The 20767-nt window shown below is 42.7% G+C and overlaps 1 protein-coding gene across 2 annotated transcripts in view; it reads right to left on the bottom strand.

The window, feature by feature from the left end:
* The window catches only part of LOC108940245 (protein bicaudal D homolog 2-like), a 49445-nt gene that overhangs the window by 23498 nt on the left and 5180 nt on the right, over positions 1 to 20767 (bottom strand). For both annotated transcript variants that reach the window (XM_018762245.2, XM_029248845.1), the window contains exon 2: positions 4449 to 4661. In XM_018762245.2, coding sequence (XP_018617761.2) covers positions 4449 to 4661 — 213 coding nt within the window. The remainder of the gene's footprint in view (positions 1 to 4448; positions 4662 to 20767) is intronic.

Genomic DNA, 20767 nt, shown 5'->3' with positions numbered 1-20767 from the left:
AGCCTCCAAACAAAACACAAGGGTACAGACACGTCTGCACCAAAGCGTGGGTAGAAACCCGGTTTCTCAGACAGCCCCGCAGTGTATCTACTTCTCTTCCATTGTGCCCATTACACTAAATCACATGAGTGGACAATGGGGTCTTTCAGAGCTGCTGTACCTCCTGCCACTCTGGTACTAGCAACACGCGCTGAACTACAACCACATCACCCAAAACGTGCCAACTGAAGGTTCCAATTAACCCCCATAAACACATAGTATTTAAACCCACCATCACAGCAATTAGCCCCCTTTATATCACACCAACCCACCAATCTCTACTACCAGGCCTGAATGAACCAGTTTATTCCCCCAATCTACAATCAGCTGATTGCACTCCATCACTGAACAATATGAAAGCCATCCTACTTGTATAGTTTTATACATGACATATGTATGCTTTCGTTATATGGTTGTTGCAATGGAACTTATATGTACTATGCAAGGCAGTAATGCATCACAGTGTTCACCAGATGGATTATGTCTTTATACAAGAAATAAAAAGGCTGCGAGTGTAGCATGGGTAGCAATGGAAGTGTGTATCTAACGTTCTTCAGAAGTCCATTTCTTTCTTGTCTGCTTGTGCGCAGTCATGAGTGAGGGATGTGGTGCGGAATCTGCCTTTACTGCCTCCGCAGTAAGAATGCCAAGGCAGCTTCTATGGCAGCTCTGTGGAGAGACACACACACACACACACACACACACACACAAGTGCTGACTTCCACCACACAACTCCAATCTACGTAACATGGTCATGGGTCTCTCACACGGAGCAGTGACAACAGCAACCAACTGCCCAGAGCTGAGTCACACAGGGGGCCTGTGTAACGATCCGGCTAAGCTAATGAGTTAGCCCAGATCCTCACGTGGATTCCAGAAAGGCGTAAAATTATATAAATCCAGATGGACACGGACAAAAGGAAGCTCTTCTTTTTAATATCTTGTGGGCAACTATGGATAACATATTTCACACAGCTGTCCTTACAATAAAATAAACAACATTAAAGTAATCTCCAAAACGTGCGAGGCACAAAAGGTGTACACGGCCAAGTATATCAGCCTGCGCGCCCGGGAGCGAGCATCGAGGGGGCGGAGCAACCCCTTAGTCTCCACCATGATACGTCATCATTACACCTGGCAGGGGAGCCTTTATCGGTACAGATGTTCCACAGTGGAGTTATAGCCGAGATCAAAGCAAAGGTTCATCTCTAGATGGGATCTAAAGAAACTGCCCTAAGATCATGTTGACGAGAACACGGGAAAGCGTCTGCGAAAGGGTGGCGTTGAGCATCAGCCAGCGATAGAGAGCTTCAGGAACAGGACTTTGAGCAGAAGAGTGTGGAATCCCTGCAGTTGGACCTTCAAACAATGCACAGTATGTGACTTGGTCAGGAAATTCTAAAGGGGAAAGTAGAAATGTTCAATAAATCTTCTGTTGAGTGTACAGTGATATTACAGACATGGACACTACCAAACATTGCTTTATTTCCTAAATAACACCAAGAACCTTTTTGAAGAACGTCCTCTTTATATAAATAAGTCGCAAAGGGGAGAGTCAACAATAAAATTAAAAAATTCGACACTCCAGTTTACTTTACTCATTCAGCATCCATGTGTCAGAATGGATCCATACAGGAACTGTTTGCAAAAAGGGATTAGCCTGTGATGAAATCCATCTTAAACCAGCGTGGCACTCATAAGCATTATGAACCCCTGCATTTCAGTAGATTTCTTAAGCACTTGAAGAAAAGAAAACTGGACGATATCTGTGTAGACCAACTTGCCATAGAGGGTTTGGAAATCAGTGCAGCTGGGATTGCCTTGTAGATCCAATACAAATTGGGACTTCAAATAAAATGTTCCAAAAACAACCAGCATGGCTTCACAGACATGGCAGTATATTAGGTGTAAACAACTGAGCAACACTGATTCCGACACACCCAAATAACTCGGAAAGCATAAACTCCTGGGGGGAAAGCAAAGCATTCAAATTCACTTGTGAATCATCTAAACAGGGGAGGGGCTCATCCACAGAAAACAGGCAGGATAATTGCAACTTCTTAACCGCTGCAGTTTATTTTTCAGCTTCAAAGCGCAGCAAAGAGGGGAGGAGAAAGACTGCATCGGGAAAGTTGTCAACAAGTAGATTCTGATGCTGCAGATGGTGGGTTTCACCCCCTCCTACTCCTCCCAGAGTTGCAAGCTTGTAATTCCCTACATCCAGGGGGAGTAGATACACCCAAGATCAGGGGTAGAAGGCACAGGGAGGGTAGACGGAGCCCCTCCAAGGAGCCATGGGCAGGAGTGAGATGCACACACCTGATCAGCCTGACCTGATGCATCGATGTGGCCTGACTAGCTGGGAAAGGTGGACTGCAGCGTGAGGCGCTCAAGAGTGCACACACATACACACACCCACCAGACAAGAACCACAACCACCTTGCCAACACACCATTAAAAGGTTTCCCACAGGACCAGGGGTGGAGGAATAAAGACTCCCCATGCCAGTCAGGAAAATGAAGGTGCTGAGACACGCGGGAGGCCGGCACAAGGCCAAGGGAAAAGCAAATCGGGACATGTCACAGAATGTGAGGTGCCTCCTTTCCCAGCAGCCACCGGCGAACAAACAAAAGGACTTTCCTGAGTATGTACCCTTTCTTAACCGATGCACAAATGACTCCAGCCCAGCAGAACTTGACGGATGTCTGCCTTCGCACTTATTCATTGTGCACACAATAACTGTAACACAGCGAAACAGGGAACTGCCCAAATCTATTTGAGATGAGACGGTCGGTGGTGAAAGCTGCCACGCTGCACTCTCGCTCCTCCCGTACTCATGAAATGGCTGTTGACAGGAACGTCTTTCAAGGGTGGGATAAAAGCCACTCATAGACAGGGCTCTCATTAGCGCAATATTTCCAGGGCTGCTATAACTGATTCAGGAACCGATCCATTCGGAATCTGGGCAATTAGCACTTAATATTAGCTCAGAAATGTGACATGCAGCTTAAGGTGCAGTGCGTAAGTCCTCCACTCTGTGTTAAAAATGGATCTGGTTCCTGCAGCGTTTTGAAAGGCGGTGAAGATTCTTCAGGCAGAATCTCTGGGACTCGCATCCTCACCTCCCACTGCTGCCGCAGAGTTGTGACAGGAGCTGCTGCCATGTTTGCAGTATGGCACAAAGGTCATGGCAAACTCACAAGCGGACCGCTACACAAACCTGCAGTCTGCCTTTAACCGCTGCATTTATATACTTAGTCTGCCTTTACCCACTGCTTTCGCATGCTCATAATCTGCCTTTACCTACTACCTTTATATATACATATTGTCCTTTTACACACTGCATCTACTGTATATGCCTGGGATCCCTTTACACAGTGCCTTTGTTACCCTTAGCACTATATTACACAGTCACTTTATATGCCCAGAGCAGGCACTATGCACCAGTTATCCTCAGAGCAGTTGTCCGTTTCTGCAGTTTATTTCGTTAAGGGGCATACAACCAAACATACTGTATAATGACAGCGAACAGGGCTTGCATGTGCAAATTAATATTCATCAGCCTGCAACAATAATTTTATTCACAGTGGAGAAAAAAGAAAGTGCCATGCGGCTGGGATCCAAAAATATGCTGCGATATCTAGCTAATTTTCCGAATAAGTCACAGCTCTCACTGGTGGTCTCAATGTGGACTGTCAAGCCATGACCTTAGTGACATTTGGACCTTCATGCTCTGGGAGTGTGGAAGATAAAATATTTGTCCCTTTGACTGCGTAGTTTCAGCGTACGTATAGCATGGACATTCCTATCGGTCTTTTGAGGAACTGGTTGGATTGGCTTTTTCAATACTTTTTTCCTTTCAGTGAATTGAGTACAAAACTTTTATATTACACGTTAATTTTTCTTATATGTGACACATTTTAGGCTTGTGTGTGCTTTTTCAAACATCAATATGATCCAAAATTTGTGGTGAACTGCTTCTTTTAAGGTGAAGAAATAATTAGCTTCTCCCAAACTGACAGACTGGGTTGCATGTTATTTTCAGTGCATCTGGTGATCCATCTGTACAGTACTTATAAGCAGTACATATGTAAAGATGTGTTCAATTCTATAAAAATGAACACAGTCTTGCATCTACTTTCTTACATTTATTCATTTAGCCTTTCTCTAACACGACTTACAGTGTTAAGCCGTTTATACGGCTGGGTCATTTTACTGGAGCAATTTAGGGTAAGTACCTTGCTCAAGGGTACTGCAACTAGAGGTGAGATTCGAAGCTGCCAGCTTTTGGTCAAAGGCAGCAGCTCTAACCATTAAGCTACCAGCTGTCTCTTCACAGATCATGTGCAATGATGGGTTTCTGCAGCACTTGCTGTTGGAATGGTTTGTGGGATGGGCAGAGAGCTCACCTCCCGCATCTCCTGGGCGATGGTGGCGAGGCGCTCATTCTCCGACTGGGTGTTGGTAAGCACATTGCGCAGCTGCCGCAGCTCTGTCTGCAACTCTAGGACCCTCTGTTCGTAGTACGCCTCTTTGGAAGCCGACTCCAAGAGCAGGGACTCCTCGCGGATCTCCCCATCAGCTGCCACCTTCTTGTGGTTGGAATGGGCTTGTCCGAAGGCCTGTGGAACAAAACAGGGACTACGGTGAAAACCTGAGATGGGCCCATACTTTCTTATAAGAACACTAGTATTTTATCTGTGACCTCAAGGACTTAAAGGAAAGAACATTATTCTAAATTCCATCTCCATAATAATATTTTGGAGACTGTTTATATCTCTTTATTTAATAACTGATGAAAGACTGGGTTCCAACTGGGATTTCACAATAGACATGTTGTCTTGGGGGTTGGGGCGGATACACAGAATATCAAGATTCACTTCCCAGATTGAAAGATCAGTCTATATGCTCAAATTCTTCAGAGACACAAATCCAAATCACTCATTTATGAAGAAAATCCTGCTTACTAAAGGGACAGGCAACACGATCAAATAAAAAAAATATGGTACAAGAGCACCTGGCAGGAGGAGACCAGAGCATGGATTCTGACTGATGGAGCACAGACCGAATGGAACTGAGGAAAAGCATCAATCAGCCTCATAGTCAACACACAATCAAGGGAAATTTAACACCCAGACAAAGAACCATCTGCGTCAGGTCTGACAGCCGAGTTTCAACGCCCTTCGTAAAGCGAGAATGTGCAACACTTTGGGGGAGCCAAGAACTGTGCAACACAGTTATATCAAGCAAAGGATGCTGCTAAACATAACACCTAGGTAATAAAACTGTTAAAATGAACTGTATATCCAACACCCTTTGTGTACGGTGCAACATACAAAACTGGGTTGGGATCCATTCTAGAATCACTTCACCTGAAACAGAGGCTCAGTATAATCTGATCGCTTTAATACTTGAGCAGTATAAAGATACATTTAGTGTTTCATTTTTATTGAATAAGTCTTAAACCTCACTAGAATTTACCCAGCAAAGTCAGATCTGGGGCTCTATTTTAAGAGCCTCACATGTGCAGATATTACATTTTTTCCTGTTTGGCTGCACTGGCTGTGGTAGACTAGTGATAACCCCTCCACTCAATCAGGAACTAATTCTTAAAAAGGAAATGTATAACCTGACCTACATAAAAATCTAGGAAAAATCATGGTTTAATCTAGGCCGGTGTGCTGAAGCCATGCGTGTCATGTCCCTGGGTGATGAGAAAGGACGATACCATTCCCATTTACACAACGTGAGCCTGAGATGAGCAGATGAAATGTGCCATTGCGGTCTGTGGTTTCCAGAGAACTGCCCTCCTATACAACGAATGGCTTCCGGCTCCATGTGGCTTATTCCCAAATGTTGGGGGTTCCGTGCTCCTGCCCCTCCTCCACTTGTCACAGTAAAATCACACCAGGTGTTCACTGTGCTGGTGCAAGTACCGCATCGGGAAGCCTGCATTCTACGCACGCACGTACGCACATACTAGATGGAGCTCTCTACACCCTGCTATAGGACATGGCACAAAAACCATTGTTTTATAGACATGGTTCAGATTCTTACAATGGGCACTGCTGTGTCCACCAGATTTTATCATAAGCAGATGTCTCCAGTAGTCCTGTACATGGACAGATTAAATCATCTTGGGATTCAGACACAGGAAACCAGGAACAAAATGAAGGATTCATGCCACGCTATACACCGCAACACTTAAAAATGCTTCTTTTGTTCTCTCACATTGAAGGAATTCATACTAGAATGATTTTAGCCAGTCCTTATATTTCATTATTTTTCCTTTTTGAAACAATTCATGTTGTCTGGCATCCCTGAGGTTAAAGTCAAAATGCATCCATCAGCATCACTAGAGACATGAGAAGACCACCCATGAAAGCATAAAAAAAGCCCCTTGGGGACTAATTAAAATGTTCAATACACAATTGTCCAAAATTTCCAGTGGTCTTCTAGAACAGTTGTTGTGTGCACACAGAAGCTTTAAAACACACACACACACACACACACACACACACACACACACACTCTCAGATATAAACGCCCACACTGAGCATAGTTCAACGCCTACATGCCACGGTATCAGAATCTGGGTGTGGACCAAAGAATCTGGGTGCAAACGCATAACATGGCTGAGGCCTCACAGGCCTGGGCATAGCAAAACTGTCTATGGTAACCCTAAACCTCCCTACCCACCTGGCAAAGTTCCCCAGCAAAACCTCAAGTTCAGTCCAGGCATGTCCCAATGTTGTACTGAAAGCAGAGAGTAATGCTCTGTACAGACTGGCAGGCACAATCGGGGCTCCTGTGGGACTACAGTTGCAACCGGGTGGGTCTTTGGGGACAAATGTACATTCAGTTCTCGTGTCACCATGATGCTGACACACTTGCTGATCGCTCACAAGTCCAGACTCTCAGGGAGTTATACATCACCATGCCCATCATGCAGCAAAGTCCTTGCACAGTCATTTATACTTCTCAGGCTGTTTATGTTCAGATGGGTATTATGCCAAAATGTCACAACTGGTGGCTCCCTGATTTTTTGATAAGAATTTACACAATTATACAAATAAGGAGATAACACAGAATGGTCACAGACAGAAGTAAAACACTGAAGACCGGTCAAAATTGATGTCAATTGAATTTCAAAAATCAAAAACATAGAATTGAGTCAGAAAACTTAAATAATCTTGGTAAACAAAACTCTATGCAAGGAATGTGCACCATCATAAAACTTTAATTTTAGTCTGTTCTAATCTGGTAACTTCAGGGGGTCCCGACCGCAAGCAGCCAGAGACAAATAGAGGGACTTCACTACAGCTCACATTGTGATCTACTGTATCCTTCTGCGCAGCATGATGAATCCTGAGCCTGGGCCATTGTAACAACGTGGAAAAATAATGGGAGGATTGCGGGTGAGCAACAAACCCCATTTTGTGAGTGGAGTAAATAAGTTTGTAATCAAGGTGAACGGCTGTCAGAAAGTTGAACATCAGCCAAACCCGGCCCTGAGGAAAGACACAACAGATTGTCTGCCTATGACTCCTGGATCAAGAGCAAACTGAACACTGCAGTTAAAAGGATTCATGCAGATGGTACAAATACAAGTAAAAGATCCAACTGAAAGGGTTTTGTATTAAGCGCTTCCCTTAAGTTCTTCGCCCTGGCCAGTTCTTTGCCATGCAGCAAAAACCTTGGGATGGAACTACATGGAAATGTAGATCACATCCAGATTGGGATTGGCTTTTCAGTCTCTGACCTCCCCTTGACCTGACCCCAGAAGCCCAGCAGTGATCCAATACATAGACATAACAAACGGAGTGAAGAGTAGGCAGACAAGGATTAGGTACGTTAAACATTACTCGGTTTACCAACTGACCTAAGTTAAAGAAAATATGCACACTTTGTACAAAAGCACCAAGTTAGGGTGTTTTAATGAGCAAAGATTTACCGTTACACAAGATATTTAACTAGCATGGAAATATGCTGTTTTTTCCGAAATTTAAGGCCTTAAATGGTGTAATCTCCACATAAGGCTTATATAAAACATTTAAATTTATTCATTTATCTGATGCTTTGCTCCAAAATGACTTACAGTATTAGAGTTACAATTATGTTCCCGTTTATACAGGTGGGTAATTTTACTGGAGCAATGCAGGGTAAGTACCTTAATCAAGAGTACTACAGCCCATGGTGGGGATCAAACCCACAACCTTTGGATCCAAAGGCAGTAGCTCTAACCACTACGCTACTGGGTGTCCCAACGCTGCTATTAAGGCACATGGACATACTCAAATAATTCTACCCTGGTGAACTTTAATTACAATAGGTTTTTATGCAAAAAAAAAGTCTGTGCAAATGGAAAGAACTTTAAGAAAACAATATTCCTCTATGCCAAAGTAAAAGCAAGTCTTTAAGATGGCTCAAGGCTGAGTTATGTCCAGAGAAATGAGTTAGAATTTAGGAATCTGTGCAAGGCTACCCTAAACAGAAGACTTCCATCAGGCTTCAGACGCTTGGGTTGCATCGATATGTCATGGTGAGGGTGGGGAACTTAAATATGTCATCTACTGACCCATCCCCTATAGGAATGCGGAATGGCAAACACTGACATCATAGTCAATCCGGTCACATGTCAAGCTCAATCCATCACCCCATGATGTACACACGGTTGAGGTTCCTGTTGACTACAGAGCAGACTTCCTTCTCTCCTCACAAAAAAGCCTATTGACCTTTGAAATTCATGATTTCCTTTCCCAACTCCTGGACTGGAACTCAGGGCTCATTTTAACAGGGATTCAATGGGCTCTCACACTTTGTAAACCAGTTTATTAGGGATGGAATATTATTCTAATGATAAAACTGGGCCTAACAGACTGAAATAATTTTTGCTTCTACCAAAGCCAACCCATGCTGATCGGGTCAACACTACGTGGGTGGTAATAAGGAACTGACAGATCATACTTTGTGCTGCTTGAAGCTTAGATATTTCAGATACAAGCCTTTACTGCTGCAGTTATTGAGACGATAAAACTCCACACACAACTTACATAAGAGTATTCCTAGAACATACTGTTCATCCAACCATCAAAAGTGGGAAAAGTGAGCTAACCCTTGACTCTGAATCCACAGTTTATATTCATTGCACAAAGACTGGTTTTAGATTTTTGTGGCCAGCCAACAAGCTACTGCAGACAGATCTTGTCAAAGGATTGTAAAACAGCTAGTTGGATATAATAGTACAAGATCAGTTTTTTGGCATCTCACTAAACCAATAAGTCCCAGCAATAAAAAGGTTTGAACCTAGTGGTTAAGAAGAGACAAAGCTACTTGAAATGCAGTAAATCTACAACACTGAATCCATGGACAAATCCACAAACATTGCACTACATTTGCTGTGAGGATAGAAAGCAAGCCATATAGTCAGAAAAACATATATGTACAGATTCCTGCTGTGCGTGGAGCAAAATCCAGAAGGGATACAGGTGTTTGGGTGGTAAACAATGCAAAGGAAGGCCATTACAATCATTCATGGAAATTCACAACGGCTGTGGAGCAATGAAACTGTGGGACTAGCCATGTCTCCAAAATAAGCTGAAGATGCCAAGGGCACAAAACCTCTTTAGAAAAGCATCAGATATCTATACTGCTGGTGTGAGTGGGTGAGGGCAACGGATGCTGAACACAAGCAGAGGTTTCAGGGTCATTACTGGAGATAAAACCTCTCCTACAGAGAGCCTTGGTACTTTGCAGAACAGAGAAAGCTGGCTATTATTCACAGCTGAGCTAAAACTCAAGCACAACCCCTCCAGTCTCCTGCGAGTCATGTCTCCTGCAGCTGTTGACGTGGGCTGGCTGAAGCTTCTCTGGAGTGCAGGAATTTCAACATTTGCTTTCTGAAAACAGAGGCTGTGAGGAGGGGGTTGGGCTCTAAGAACCTAAGGGGAACAGAGAATAAAAATGTGCATGTTGTGGGGGACTTCCTCTCAGGCAATTAGGAAACGAAGCCATTGAGCAAGGGAACGGTTGCGTTCAGACAAGCAATCGCCTTGTTCGTATTTTCTGTTCAGCTTGATATGAAACACGAAGCACAGGCAGCAAAAACCCAGAGGCTCTTATCTGAGCAGGCAGCTCCATCGAAGCAAGTGAGGGAGGAGCAGCTTTTTAAAATTGTGTGTTCATTTTATAGTAGAACTAATAAGACCCTGGAGATATTTACTCAGTTAAAAGACAGACGACACGTCCTTCCCAAGATATAGGGGGTTCCACCAAACCCAGAGGGGATCTACAGATCCTCAGTATTATATTACACGAGGATATTATAAAGCTCCCTCAAAGATGTTCATGTGAGCTGACGACAAATAAATCTCACAGTAACATGCCGGAATGAAAACTCAAAGAAGCCATGTTATAAGTCCCAAAACTGCAGGCTATGTGATTATTGAAAGTGCTGGCAGGTGATCTGGACTACTGCTGGATGAAAATCATCTATTATTCATGGGAGGAATGATCTGTATGAGGGTTTTTTTTCTTTATTCAGGAACACCAGCAATATTCTTCATTTAAAATAAATGTTGATATTTTGTCATTAAAGTTTATAATATTCAAGATACATGATGAATGTTCTGGTCAGTTTTTTTTTTTAAATACAAAAGGTAAACTGAAAAAATACCCATTTTAAACATTGCACCAGGGGCTATTGCAAAATAACCTCTTTTAACCCACAATGCAGTGTCTTACTGTGATAACTGCTTCCTGAGTCTCTGACATACGGAGGATAAATACAGTATTTATAGAACGTATAAACAGTGCACTTGGATGCTTACTGCATAAATGCAAATAGTTGCAAAAAAAATCTGACTCTGAATAGCAGCCTAGAGATTGTAGGGTTAAAAACACTTAGGTAATTCACATTCCCATCTTGCAGATGTGTGTCAATAAGCTTTTCCTTCCACTTCATCTAGAAAGTAGCATCCAGAGCAGGGCTATGCCTTCAGGCTTAATGAGATCTAACATCCATGAACTGCTGCAGCTGCGAAATCAAATAACTGTGAAAAGCAGTTGAATTACTAGAATCTAAAGCGGAGAGCAACTGATGGAAGTGTCGCTGGCATGATGACAGAACATACTCGTGCAGCTGAGTGTCAGCAACAGCAATGGTGCTCACGGCAAAAATGTGACTGCAGTCAAAAGATGATCACGAACCCTTACTTCAAAACCAGCACATGCTTCCTATTAAAGATGTCATATACTGCATTACTCAATAAAAAACCTCCAATGGCTCATGAAATGTTTTAATTGCAGGGTGGTACCACAGCAAAGCTGAGTCACATTAAAAAGAACAACAAAGCAGCCTGATAAATTCCACAACTTGAAAAATTGAAATAAGACTTTTACAGGCCTTGAAGCTTTTGACAAGAATCCAGTCAGGAAAAATTACCATTTCCTTCTTCTGCACTCTCAGCCATTTTCCAAGAACTGAAAAAGGTCACTAAATCACATCATGTATGGTTCAGTCATTATGAGAATCAAATTATCTAAATTAAAGATATTAGGAACCACTGCTTGCCCATTTGTTCTAATAATATTTTGGAGCATCTGACAAGCTTAAAACATTCATTGTTATCACTGATTAATAACATACAAAATTACGCATTGCTTTGCAGAAAGTCAAATGAAAACATATTTTGTTATCTTTACCCCTGTCACAAGTGATCTACAAGTGACAAATCATAGCAAGTTAAGAGTTTTAGTTTAGAAAAATTTAAATCACGTTCTTTCAATCAACAGTGTGCACCAATCTTATGATGGCCCATTTTCCGCCACTGTACAAGTAAAACAAAATACACACACACACACACATTTTCAGAACCGCTTGTCCCTTACGGGGTCACGGGGAACCGGAGCCTACCCGGCAACACAGGGCGTAAGGCCGGAGGGGGAGGGGGACACACCCAGGACGGGACGCCAGTCCGCCGCAAGGCACCCCAAGCGGGACTTGAACCCCAGACCCACCGGAGAGCAGGACTGCGGTCCAACCCACTGCGCCACCGCACCCCCCTAAAACAAAATATATGAATTTAATTTTAAAGTTGATTCATTTTAAATTTTATAGTTGATATTGAAAACATGGGAATAACAACAGCACTAGAATCAAGAATAGTCAAAGTAAATCTAGATTATGTCACTGTATACGGACAAGCTTGCTTAGATCATGAGTCTATTAACACATTGACATTTATTCATTTAGCAGACACTTTTCTCCAAAGCAACGAACATCTCACAGTGGGTTCTTCTCAGCCTGACCTGGAAACTGCAAGAATTGCGAGTCGAAGCAGGAGTCAGAAGTGACTCACTCATATGGTTTTCATCTGGCTCTATGTGTTTAACACACATCCTTATCCAGGGTAGCAAACAATGCTTACAACTGTGGGCCAAATTGCTGGATTCACCCCAAAGAAATAAAGCAGCATCCCATCCAGGAAGTGAGTCAAACAAGAGGGAGCCCAGCGCCAGCCCCACAATCGTAACCATATTATAATGAATCACGGCACGACTTCCTGTTGTTCCACTGAAACAATAGGGAGTACTGGGGGGGGGGCTCTTATCTGTGCAAGGAAAAAGGCAGGAACAAGGCTGTATTTGAGATTCTCTGCCTGATCTGTTAGCTATTCCATGTTCATACATGCCTTGTGACCCATTCATGCAAATAAACAGCTGCTTTTGTCAGGCTCACGGTTAATCTTGGTCTGTCTACCCTGCAAACAATTTACATAGCCTATTTTTTCCCAGGTCATCAATGGATGTGTAAGCACAAGGGATCAAGAGAACTCGTAACAACGAGACAAACTCCGATTTGTAGCACTTTCCACAATATGACATTAATCCTCAAGTATACGGTGCAGTGCCACTTATAGCTGGTGCTTTTTTAATATTACGTTTTAAAACCGAGGCAGATGATGTCCTCCACCTTCAGTGATCCAAGCTGATTTGGAGGGAATCCAGGCTTTCTGAGATCTGACTGATCCACAAGGCAGCCTTGAGGGGAGGCATTTTAGTGGTTACCATGCCAATTAAATTGGCAGGAGGAGAGCAGCGACAGATGGCGTTAACTATACCCACCCCCACTGCAGGGGAATAGCTGCAATGTCAGGAAAAAAGGCAAATGGGGATGTTCATGACCCCTTATGTCATCGTTAAAAAGACCTTTTCAATGACTTATACAGCTGAGTCACATGAGGAACTTCCTGTTTTTATCACAATAAAATAGAGAAGACCACAGCCAGTCAAAGTCCAGGGGGTTAATAAACCCGGTCTGTCACTTCCCTTCAGAATTTAACAAAATAATATCTAGAAGAACTTAATCGACTTTAGTTCACATTGAGGAAGGCTATAATTCTTATGGCAGACATTATTCAGGGGAGAGTGAGGTGGTGCAATGTCATTAAAGGTCTCCAGCAGCCCTTTTATAGTGGCAACAAAGAGCCAGAGCTCAGGTTCAAATAGCATCAATTAGAATGTGTTCATGTCCCATTCAAAGCAAGACCACTAAAGCATCAGAGTGTAAAGGCTAATCACCAAGAAGTCAATTTGCTCATATTGGAAATCCAGAGAAAAAAAAACCTAAGGGAGTCCTTCTGCCCCATTCAGGAAATAAGTCACTGTCACCCTACCATGGCAAACGGTGAATATTTTACAAATCAATATCTAAAGGGTCAGAGAGGGATTTAGCACAAGGGCCCAAAACCATCCATTCCCCTCAATTTTTATGCAGTTGTGGCAACACAAATAATGTCTGACAGATGTGATATAAGTTTAAAAGGTATTTTTAACTTTTCAGTCTAATTGCCAGAAAAAACCAAGAATCTTTGGGACCAGTGCAATGGAAGTGCAAAATTTTTCATTTGCCTGAAGAAACTTTAGGGTCTCGCTAAACAGAGAAAAGCCACTAAATCTGACTAATTCACAAGCATGACTGCTGCTTTAGTGTTCCTTAATTGTAAAATTCTTAAAATTGTAAAATTTTAGAAGTTATGAATATAATTAATGGGGTATGTGTGTGTGTGTATAAAGTAGGGAGTGTTGTTGACACTCAGCAAGCCCAGAGAGCATACTCAAGACTCCTGTTATTCGTCCCTCAGTCAAAACAGCCAGCAACCATTGTGTTGGTAATTTCCCACAAGGCTGGAACAGCGCCGCTCAGCCCCCACACAATGCCCTGGGCAGCCTTAAAAAGGGTGGGGAGCACATTTGCAGGTCGAGGTCTTTAAACTCATTAGGGAAGCTGGTGGGGCCTGCGCTCCTTGCATACAACTAAAAGAACGTACGACTGGTTCCCACAAAGGTCCTGGCATCAGTGTGGCTGCCAGCTTTTCCCATCCTCTGTTCTAGGGGGTTCCTGAGGGTCACTCAAAAGCCCCAGCTCCTGCCACCTCCCCTGCTACATTTGCTTGTTTTCCCAGCCCTGCCAACCCTGAGGAATCATGGTCCCTCACAATAAGCAGAGGGACAAAGGATCCAGACAGCAGCCCACTGAGGCTGGGGGATGTCCCAAGGCAATCACCTCCACTAGGAGCCCATCACTGCCCCAGTTCAGCCACAGTGCCCCCTAATCAAAGTAAGAGCAATCAATCTCCTGCCCACTTTCGTTGATGGGTGCAGGCACTGAGATGAACCCATTCATTCATGCACAGCCCCATGAGTAACGCGAGCAAAGAGCCTGTCAAATTAATTTCACACAGGGAAATCTAATCTGAATAATTAAATATTAAAAGGTCAAATAATGCAGGGTATTCATTGATTAGTGCAATAAAGCCTAAAGTTACACAAGAACAGAAGGTGTATCCGATTATATTTAAAGAAGGACCTTTCACAGGATGGAAGCAAAAGAAATCTGTACTGCTCCGTTTTATAATTCATCGGCTAATCCTGGCAATCTTGGATTCCAGACAACTCCAAATAACCGTCTGTTTTGACTGATGAGCCGCCAAGGTTAGGACAATTCAAAGACAGCAATACAAGTTACAGCAACTAGCGGTAACCTAGGGAAGAAGCCTGGAAGTGGACTACACCACATCCCCTTCAAGATAAGGGCAATAGTGGGTGTAAATTAAATACCTGCCTGGTAACATCACCATTCATGTTTTCTTAATTATGCAAATAAGGAATAACCTTTCTCCTAAGAGTAAACTGTATATTGTGCAGAGGCTAGGGGCGTTTGCCATGGAATGAGTGAATATGTGTGAGTGAGTAAATGATCCATATTTCCGTGAGACGAGTCCCACAAAAGGGCAGATTCCCTAATTCACTGTCATCCACTTTGAGGAAATGCCACTCCCCCATACTCAGCCTTAAAAACATCTCCCGGACAGAATACTGGAGACATTGCAATGGCACCAAGCTTCCCTTGGACACAAATGGTTGCAAACTACTCATCCCCAAAAAAGAAATACACTAATGCACTATAATACCTTTAGAATAATTATATTTGTTATGTCTTCCATGGTATTCTGCAGTTCCGCAGTTTAGAGATAGTTTATGTTTCCACATGGGACTGGGCGTAAAGTAAGCTAGTGACTACTACGTCTCAGTTGTGGGGTCTATAATGAGTGGAGCACCTTATCAGACCTATTTCCTGGACAACATTAAACAGAAAATTAATTTTCTTGTTAGGTAAATATACAAAGACACTGGGGAAGGGATAAATCTGAAGTAAACAGGAAAGTTATAAGCCCAGTCAACATGTCAACTGTGCACTGAACTCATTCCCAGGGTTCTACAACAATATCGTGTTGTGGACATTTCCTGGCCTATAAATACATGGTCATTCACTGAGGGACAGAATAAAGCACACTCCAAGTCAATAGGAGGAAGTGAGGAAAATAAGTAGTGGGGATCATACTGTAAACTTTTCAGAAAGTTGAGCATGCATGAGAATACAAACAGCTGGACTTCTTGTGCAGCATTCTGTGGACACCGTGGACAGTAACAAGAAGGCCTGGGAAAGCTACGCTCCAGCTCCCCTCCAACATCACACTGACACAGAGCTACGAGATACAGTATAGCTAGGTTCCTTCTCAAATAGGACACTATGCTATCTAGCTTGTGTTGGTGGTAATGTGACACCACAGCTTCAAGATGGTGAACAAACAATTAAACACACATATACATATAGATATTACACACACACACACACACACACACACACACACATATTATATGTATATATAGATGGGGGCGTGGCCAGCTGTGTGGCAGGTCTGAGGTTCGAGTTCTGCTTGGGGCGCCCTGCGGTGGACTTGGGTCCTGTCTGGGGTGTGTCCCCTCCCCCTCCAGCCTTGCGCCATGTGTTAGCTCGTTTGCCGCGACCTCGCTTGGGACAAGCAGTTGTAGCCATTGTGTGTGTGTGTGTGTGTGTGTGGGTATATAGATTGTATTAATCTGCCATTCACCATTGGCTTCAAGCAAATCTATTGCAGCAAAGCAAGGAGACTGATTTTTGTAATCTCTTGTTGCGTTGACTGCGTATCAGCTAATCTCCAAATGACATTAAATGGAACAATGGTTATTCAACTCCTGCTAAAAACAGCAAAGGATTGTTCAGCATGACTCTCAATTATGGCGGTAATTGAGGATGTGCCGTTTCTCATTTGACTGCTCAAGAGTCTCCTGACTGAAACAAAGATTTATCAATAAAAAAAGTACAACATCCCAAAAACTTCTGCTAGCTAAAAGGAGCAAACTGCTTTCGGCAGCACATTGTTATATAAGCCTTTGGTGAAAATCATAATTGTGAATTTTTTACTTTGACTGAACTCATACGCTGTAAGTTTACAGAGTAGCTTCGAGGATCAAGGTACTGTAGAGATGACTGCTCCCGCCTTGCATTCCAAGGACACAGGTTCAAATCCCACTGTTGTTATAGTAACCTTGAGCAAAGTACTAACCATATATTGCTCCAGTAAAATTTACTGAGCTGTATAATCAGATAAAATCATTGGAAATAGCTTATTATACAAACCAGACATGGTAAATCACTTTGAAGAAAAGCATTAGTTAAATAATACATTTAAGTTTAAAAAGCAAAGGAAATAAATAATTAAAGAGCCACCTAAGGAATAAGAAGATGGAAAATGTGGTACTGCATTCTGCAACACAACAGACAGCACTGAGAGGCAGAGAGATCAGTAGCGACTTCTAAGACCTCCACCATTCTGTCCTTAATACATCTTTTGGGGGGAGATACAGGGGCCTTTTTGAGAGCAGTTCCAGGGCACGTGGGCAGCCTTAGGAGCAGAGGTTGAATGAGAAATTGCTCTGCTGTTTGGCCCCTTGTGCTGGTGACAGAAGAATTCCGGGCCGGTCAGCAATGAGCTCATCCTCCACATTTAGCCAGAAAAGGCGGTCCTGATCTCCACAGAACTCTCTCAAGGCTCCGTGCTGATCTGCTGAGATTACTCTGCAGCTTGACCGATACACAGGCTCTCTCTCTCTCATGTACGATTTAAACGGACAGAGTCAGGTCACTATATAGATCCTCCGTCACGGAGCCAAGAGTAGACTAACCCTACCAGCCCACGGGAGGACGATTTATGATATTTGACAGACAAGGAATGATCTCATAGCCCAACCTCCAAGCAAGAAGAAGAGTGTCGCTACCTGGGATATAAATTATAATACAGACTGTATTTATTCAGAAGCATACAGTACCAAACATTTATTACATTTTCACTTCAACTACCAGGAGCACGAGTGTATCATAACCGGTGAGAAGTCTGAAGATGTAATCATTTGGGATAGAATAACAAGGGAAGTTGTCACGTTAGATCCACCACAGTAATTTGAAGAGAGATTTCAGCAAGTGCAGCAGCAGGCAATAATCTGTTCTGCTGGCTTGTGGTCCAAGTCCACTCCTCCCCCACACCTCCAATACTGTCTTGTGTTAAAGGAAATACAGATCTATCAAAGCCGGGCATCTGTTCTACTCCCCACCCCCTTCCCCAGACCACTCCAATAAACACCCACGCAAACAACAAATGAAACCCACACTGCACAGTACTCTCCCAACGACCACTGCCATCTGAGACCACAACACCCTAATAGCTATAAGGGTATTTTTTACTTTAGTAATCCATCACTGCACAATCCAAGGCACTGTTCAAAAAAAATAATAAAAGGTGTCATCTCTGATGACCTTTTCAGCTGAAGCCAATGTCAGCACCATACTTCCAATACTTTTCCATGGCCTTCTTGTGAATCTGTACTAGTACTTCTATTCTGATTTATACAATAAATGAAATTCACCCTACTGTCTACTGACTACTCAATGATATTGAAACAATAATCTAACATAGGTTATAATTTATTCAAATCTGTGTCACCAGAGTTTTAAGAAACCCTAGAAAAGTATGAATCTATAACAAAAACGACACTTTCTCCCTTTCAAACTGTACATTTAACAATGTACCTCTACATTTATTCATGTAGCTGAAACTTTTCTCCAAAGCAACAAACTACTGACTGGGAGTTTTGTACTTCTGGATTAAACCGCGTCGTGTGGGACATTGGTTCCAACGTTTCGCTTCTCCTGTTGGAAGCATCGTCAGGGAACTGTGACATCTTGTAAAGGTTAGATGTGGAATGGAGTGTTTGACGAGGGTGCATTTATGGGCGGGAACGGGGTCGGAGGTCGTAGCGGGTGGTCCTGATAGGTGGTGCCCCTGCTGTGTTTTCCACTTGCGCTGTTACTTCCACATTACAGGTCGGCTCGTTGAACTGAGTTTTAATGAGAGGCGGTCAGGATGTAGTGGAATTACTAAGTCCAGGTGTTACATTAGCTTGCGTTTGGTTTTTTTCCCCCATTCACCCAGTCAGTTTGTCCAAACAATTCACTGGACTTTTTCCCAAACACATAAGCTGTTTTCAGAGACAGGGATTCATCCACTTAGCAACCATAAGGAAGGGGATTTAGGACTTTATTTAGTGCCATTTAAAAAAGATTACCCCTTAATTGTGGAGCTAGTGGGCCTGGTCCGTCACGAATGAAAGGGTCTGCTGAAACGCTGAATGAAAGGTTGGAGGACGTATACAGGGAGAGACAGCAGGAGAGCAGTGTTACCGGCTGGGACCACAACCTGCTCATACTCCCAGACCTAGAACAGATGCAGTGCTAAGCCTTGCCACACAAGAGAGGTGGAAAAATAGACCATAAGATGTAGTTCTTAAAACAAGACATCGTCAGCAGACAGCTGCTAGTGTCTCACAGGGGGAACACATTGCTGAGACAAACAAAAAAAAAAATCCTTGCTCACCCACATGTACATCAACCCAGACCCTACTCACATTACAGAAATGGACTCCTGAGGTAAGGACTCTAAGACCATAAGAACTCACAGTTAAAGACTAGCAGACCCTGGGGTCACTATTTTCTTCCAGCATTGCAGTACAATGTGAGAAGCAGTTGGAGTTAACTCAAAAGGAAAGGTAAGAACAGGACTGTCTGTCTTCCCTTGGACAATCCTGAGTCAATTCAAGCAGAAGAATGTAAAAATTTGGGATTTCACCAAAGCCATCTTTCTTATTTAACACTTTAAAGGTATTTTTGAAGTGATGAAATACATCACAGGAATATATTCATGTAACACAGCATCTTTTCTAAACTCAACTCTTCAAGCAATGTAAGCAAGTTTATGTAGAAATCCAGAATTCATTACCTCAGTCATTTCCCAAAACCATTCTATGAACAAAATGGTACCAGATGGAGCCATCTGGACATCACCCCTGGGGGTGTAAAACAAAAGAATATGCAAATATTACCAAGACAGTTACAACCACAGTCCCATCAGTTTGTGAACATTTGTTGGGAACATTTCATTACATTATGTTTAATTCAACAGTAAAACGCTATATTTTATACTGCATGACATGCAAGTGCAGGTCAACTGTCGTTGAAAATTTCTCTCATTTCAGTATCAAATCTAGCACAAATATTTCTGGTTGTTGCATAACGGGTGTGTTCAACCTGTTGGCATTACAATTTCCATGATAATACCCATCAATCCCAAACTGAAACCTCAAATCTCCATGTATCTTGGGCACCCCTGAGAGTAAAGCAGAAAAAAAATACCCTGTGGGAATTGTATAAAACTCTAGATTTACCTTACCATTAAGTATTGTAGCTCTGTTGTACATTAACATTACTTCAAGAAATAAAAAGTAGCACAACTTCCATTCCATAAAGAATCCCAAGCATATTTTCATAAAATAAATTTCACAGGTGATTTCAGGCTTTTTACACTTAAAAATAAAACATCTTATCTTAAAAACTTATAAAATGCGCATATGCCCCTGGACACGTCAACTTCATTTTCTCGAGAACACAAAGGTCAACGGGACTCTGTGAAACACCCTATATTAGGTAGCAACTGCATGGTGCCAAAAGACATTCCACAAGATCTCCAGCTGTCTGTACAAGTGTGAAAGCTGGGGCAGAGCGGCTAAAAGGGAGGCCAGGAGAAGGATTGAATTGAATCAATGCCTTTACTGTGTTCTGACACCCTCCATAATGGAGCAGGACACAAGAAACATGGGTCCTTTGTCATGCTAACAGGATATGGATTGGAATGATTCACCAAGTCAAGGTTCCTTTTCCTGCATTAGCTCAGACAACTGAATAGGCTCCATATATCTTTCAGTAGATGACTTTATAACCCCCAGCCTTTGGAAT

Source organism: Scleropages formosus, chromosome 2 (genome assembly GCF_900964775.1).
Source record: "Scleropages formosus chromosome 2, fSclFor1.1, whole genome shotgun sequence".
Classification (NCBI taxonomy): Eukaryota; Metazoa; Chordata; class Actinopteri; order Osteoglossiformes; family Osteoglossidae; genus Scleropages; species Scleropages formosus.
The sequence above is the reverse complement of the archived record's forward strand: the minus strand, read 5'-3'. Positions and strand labels throughout refer to the sequence as shown.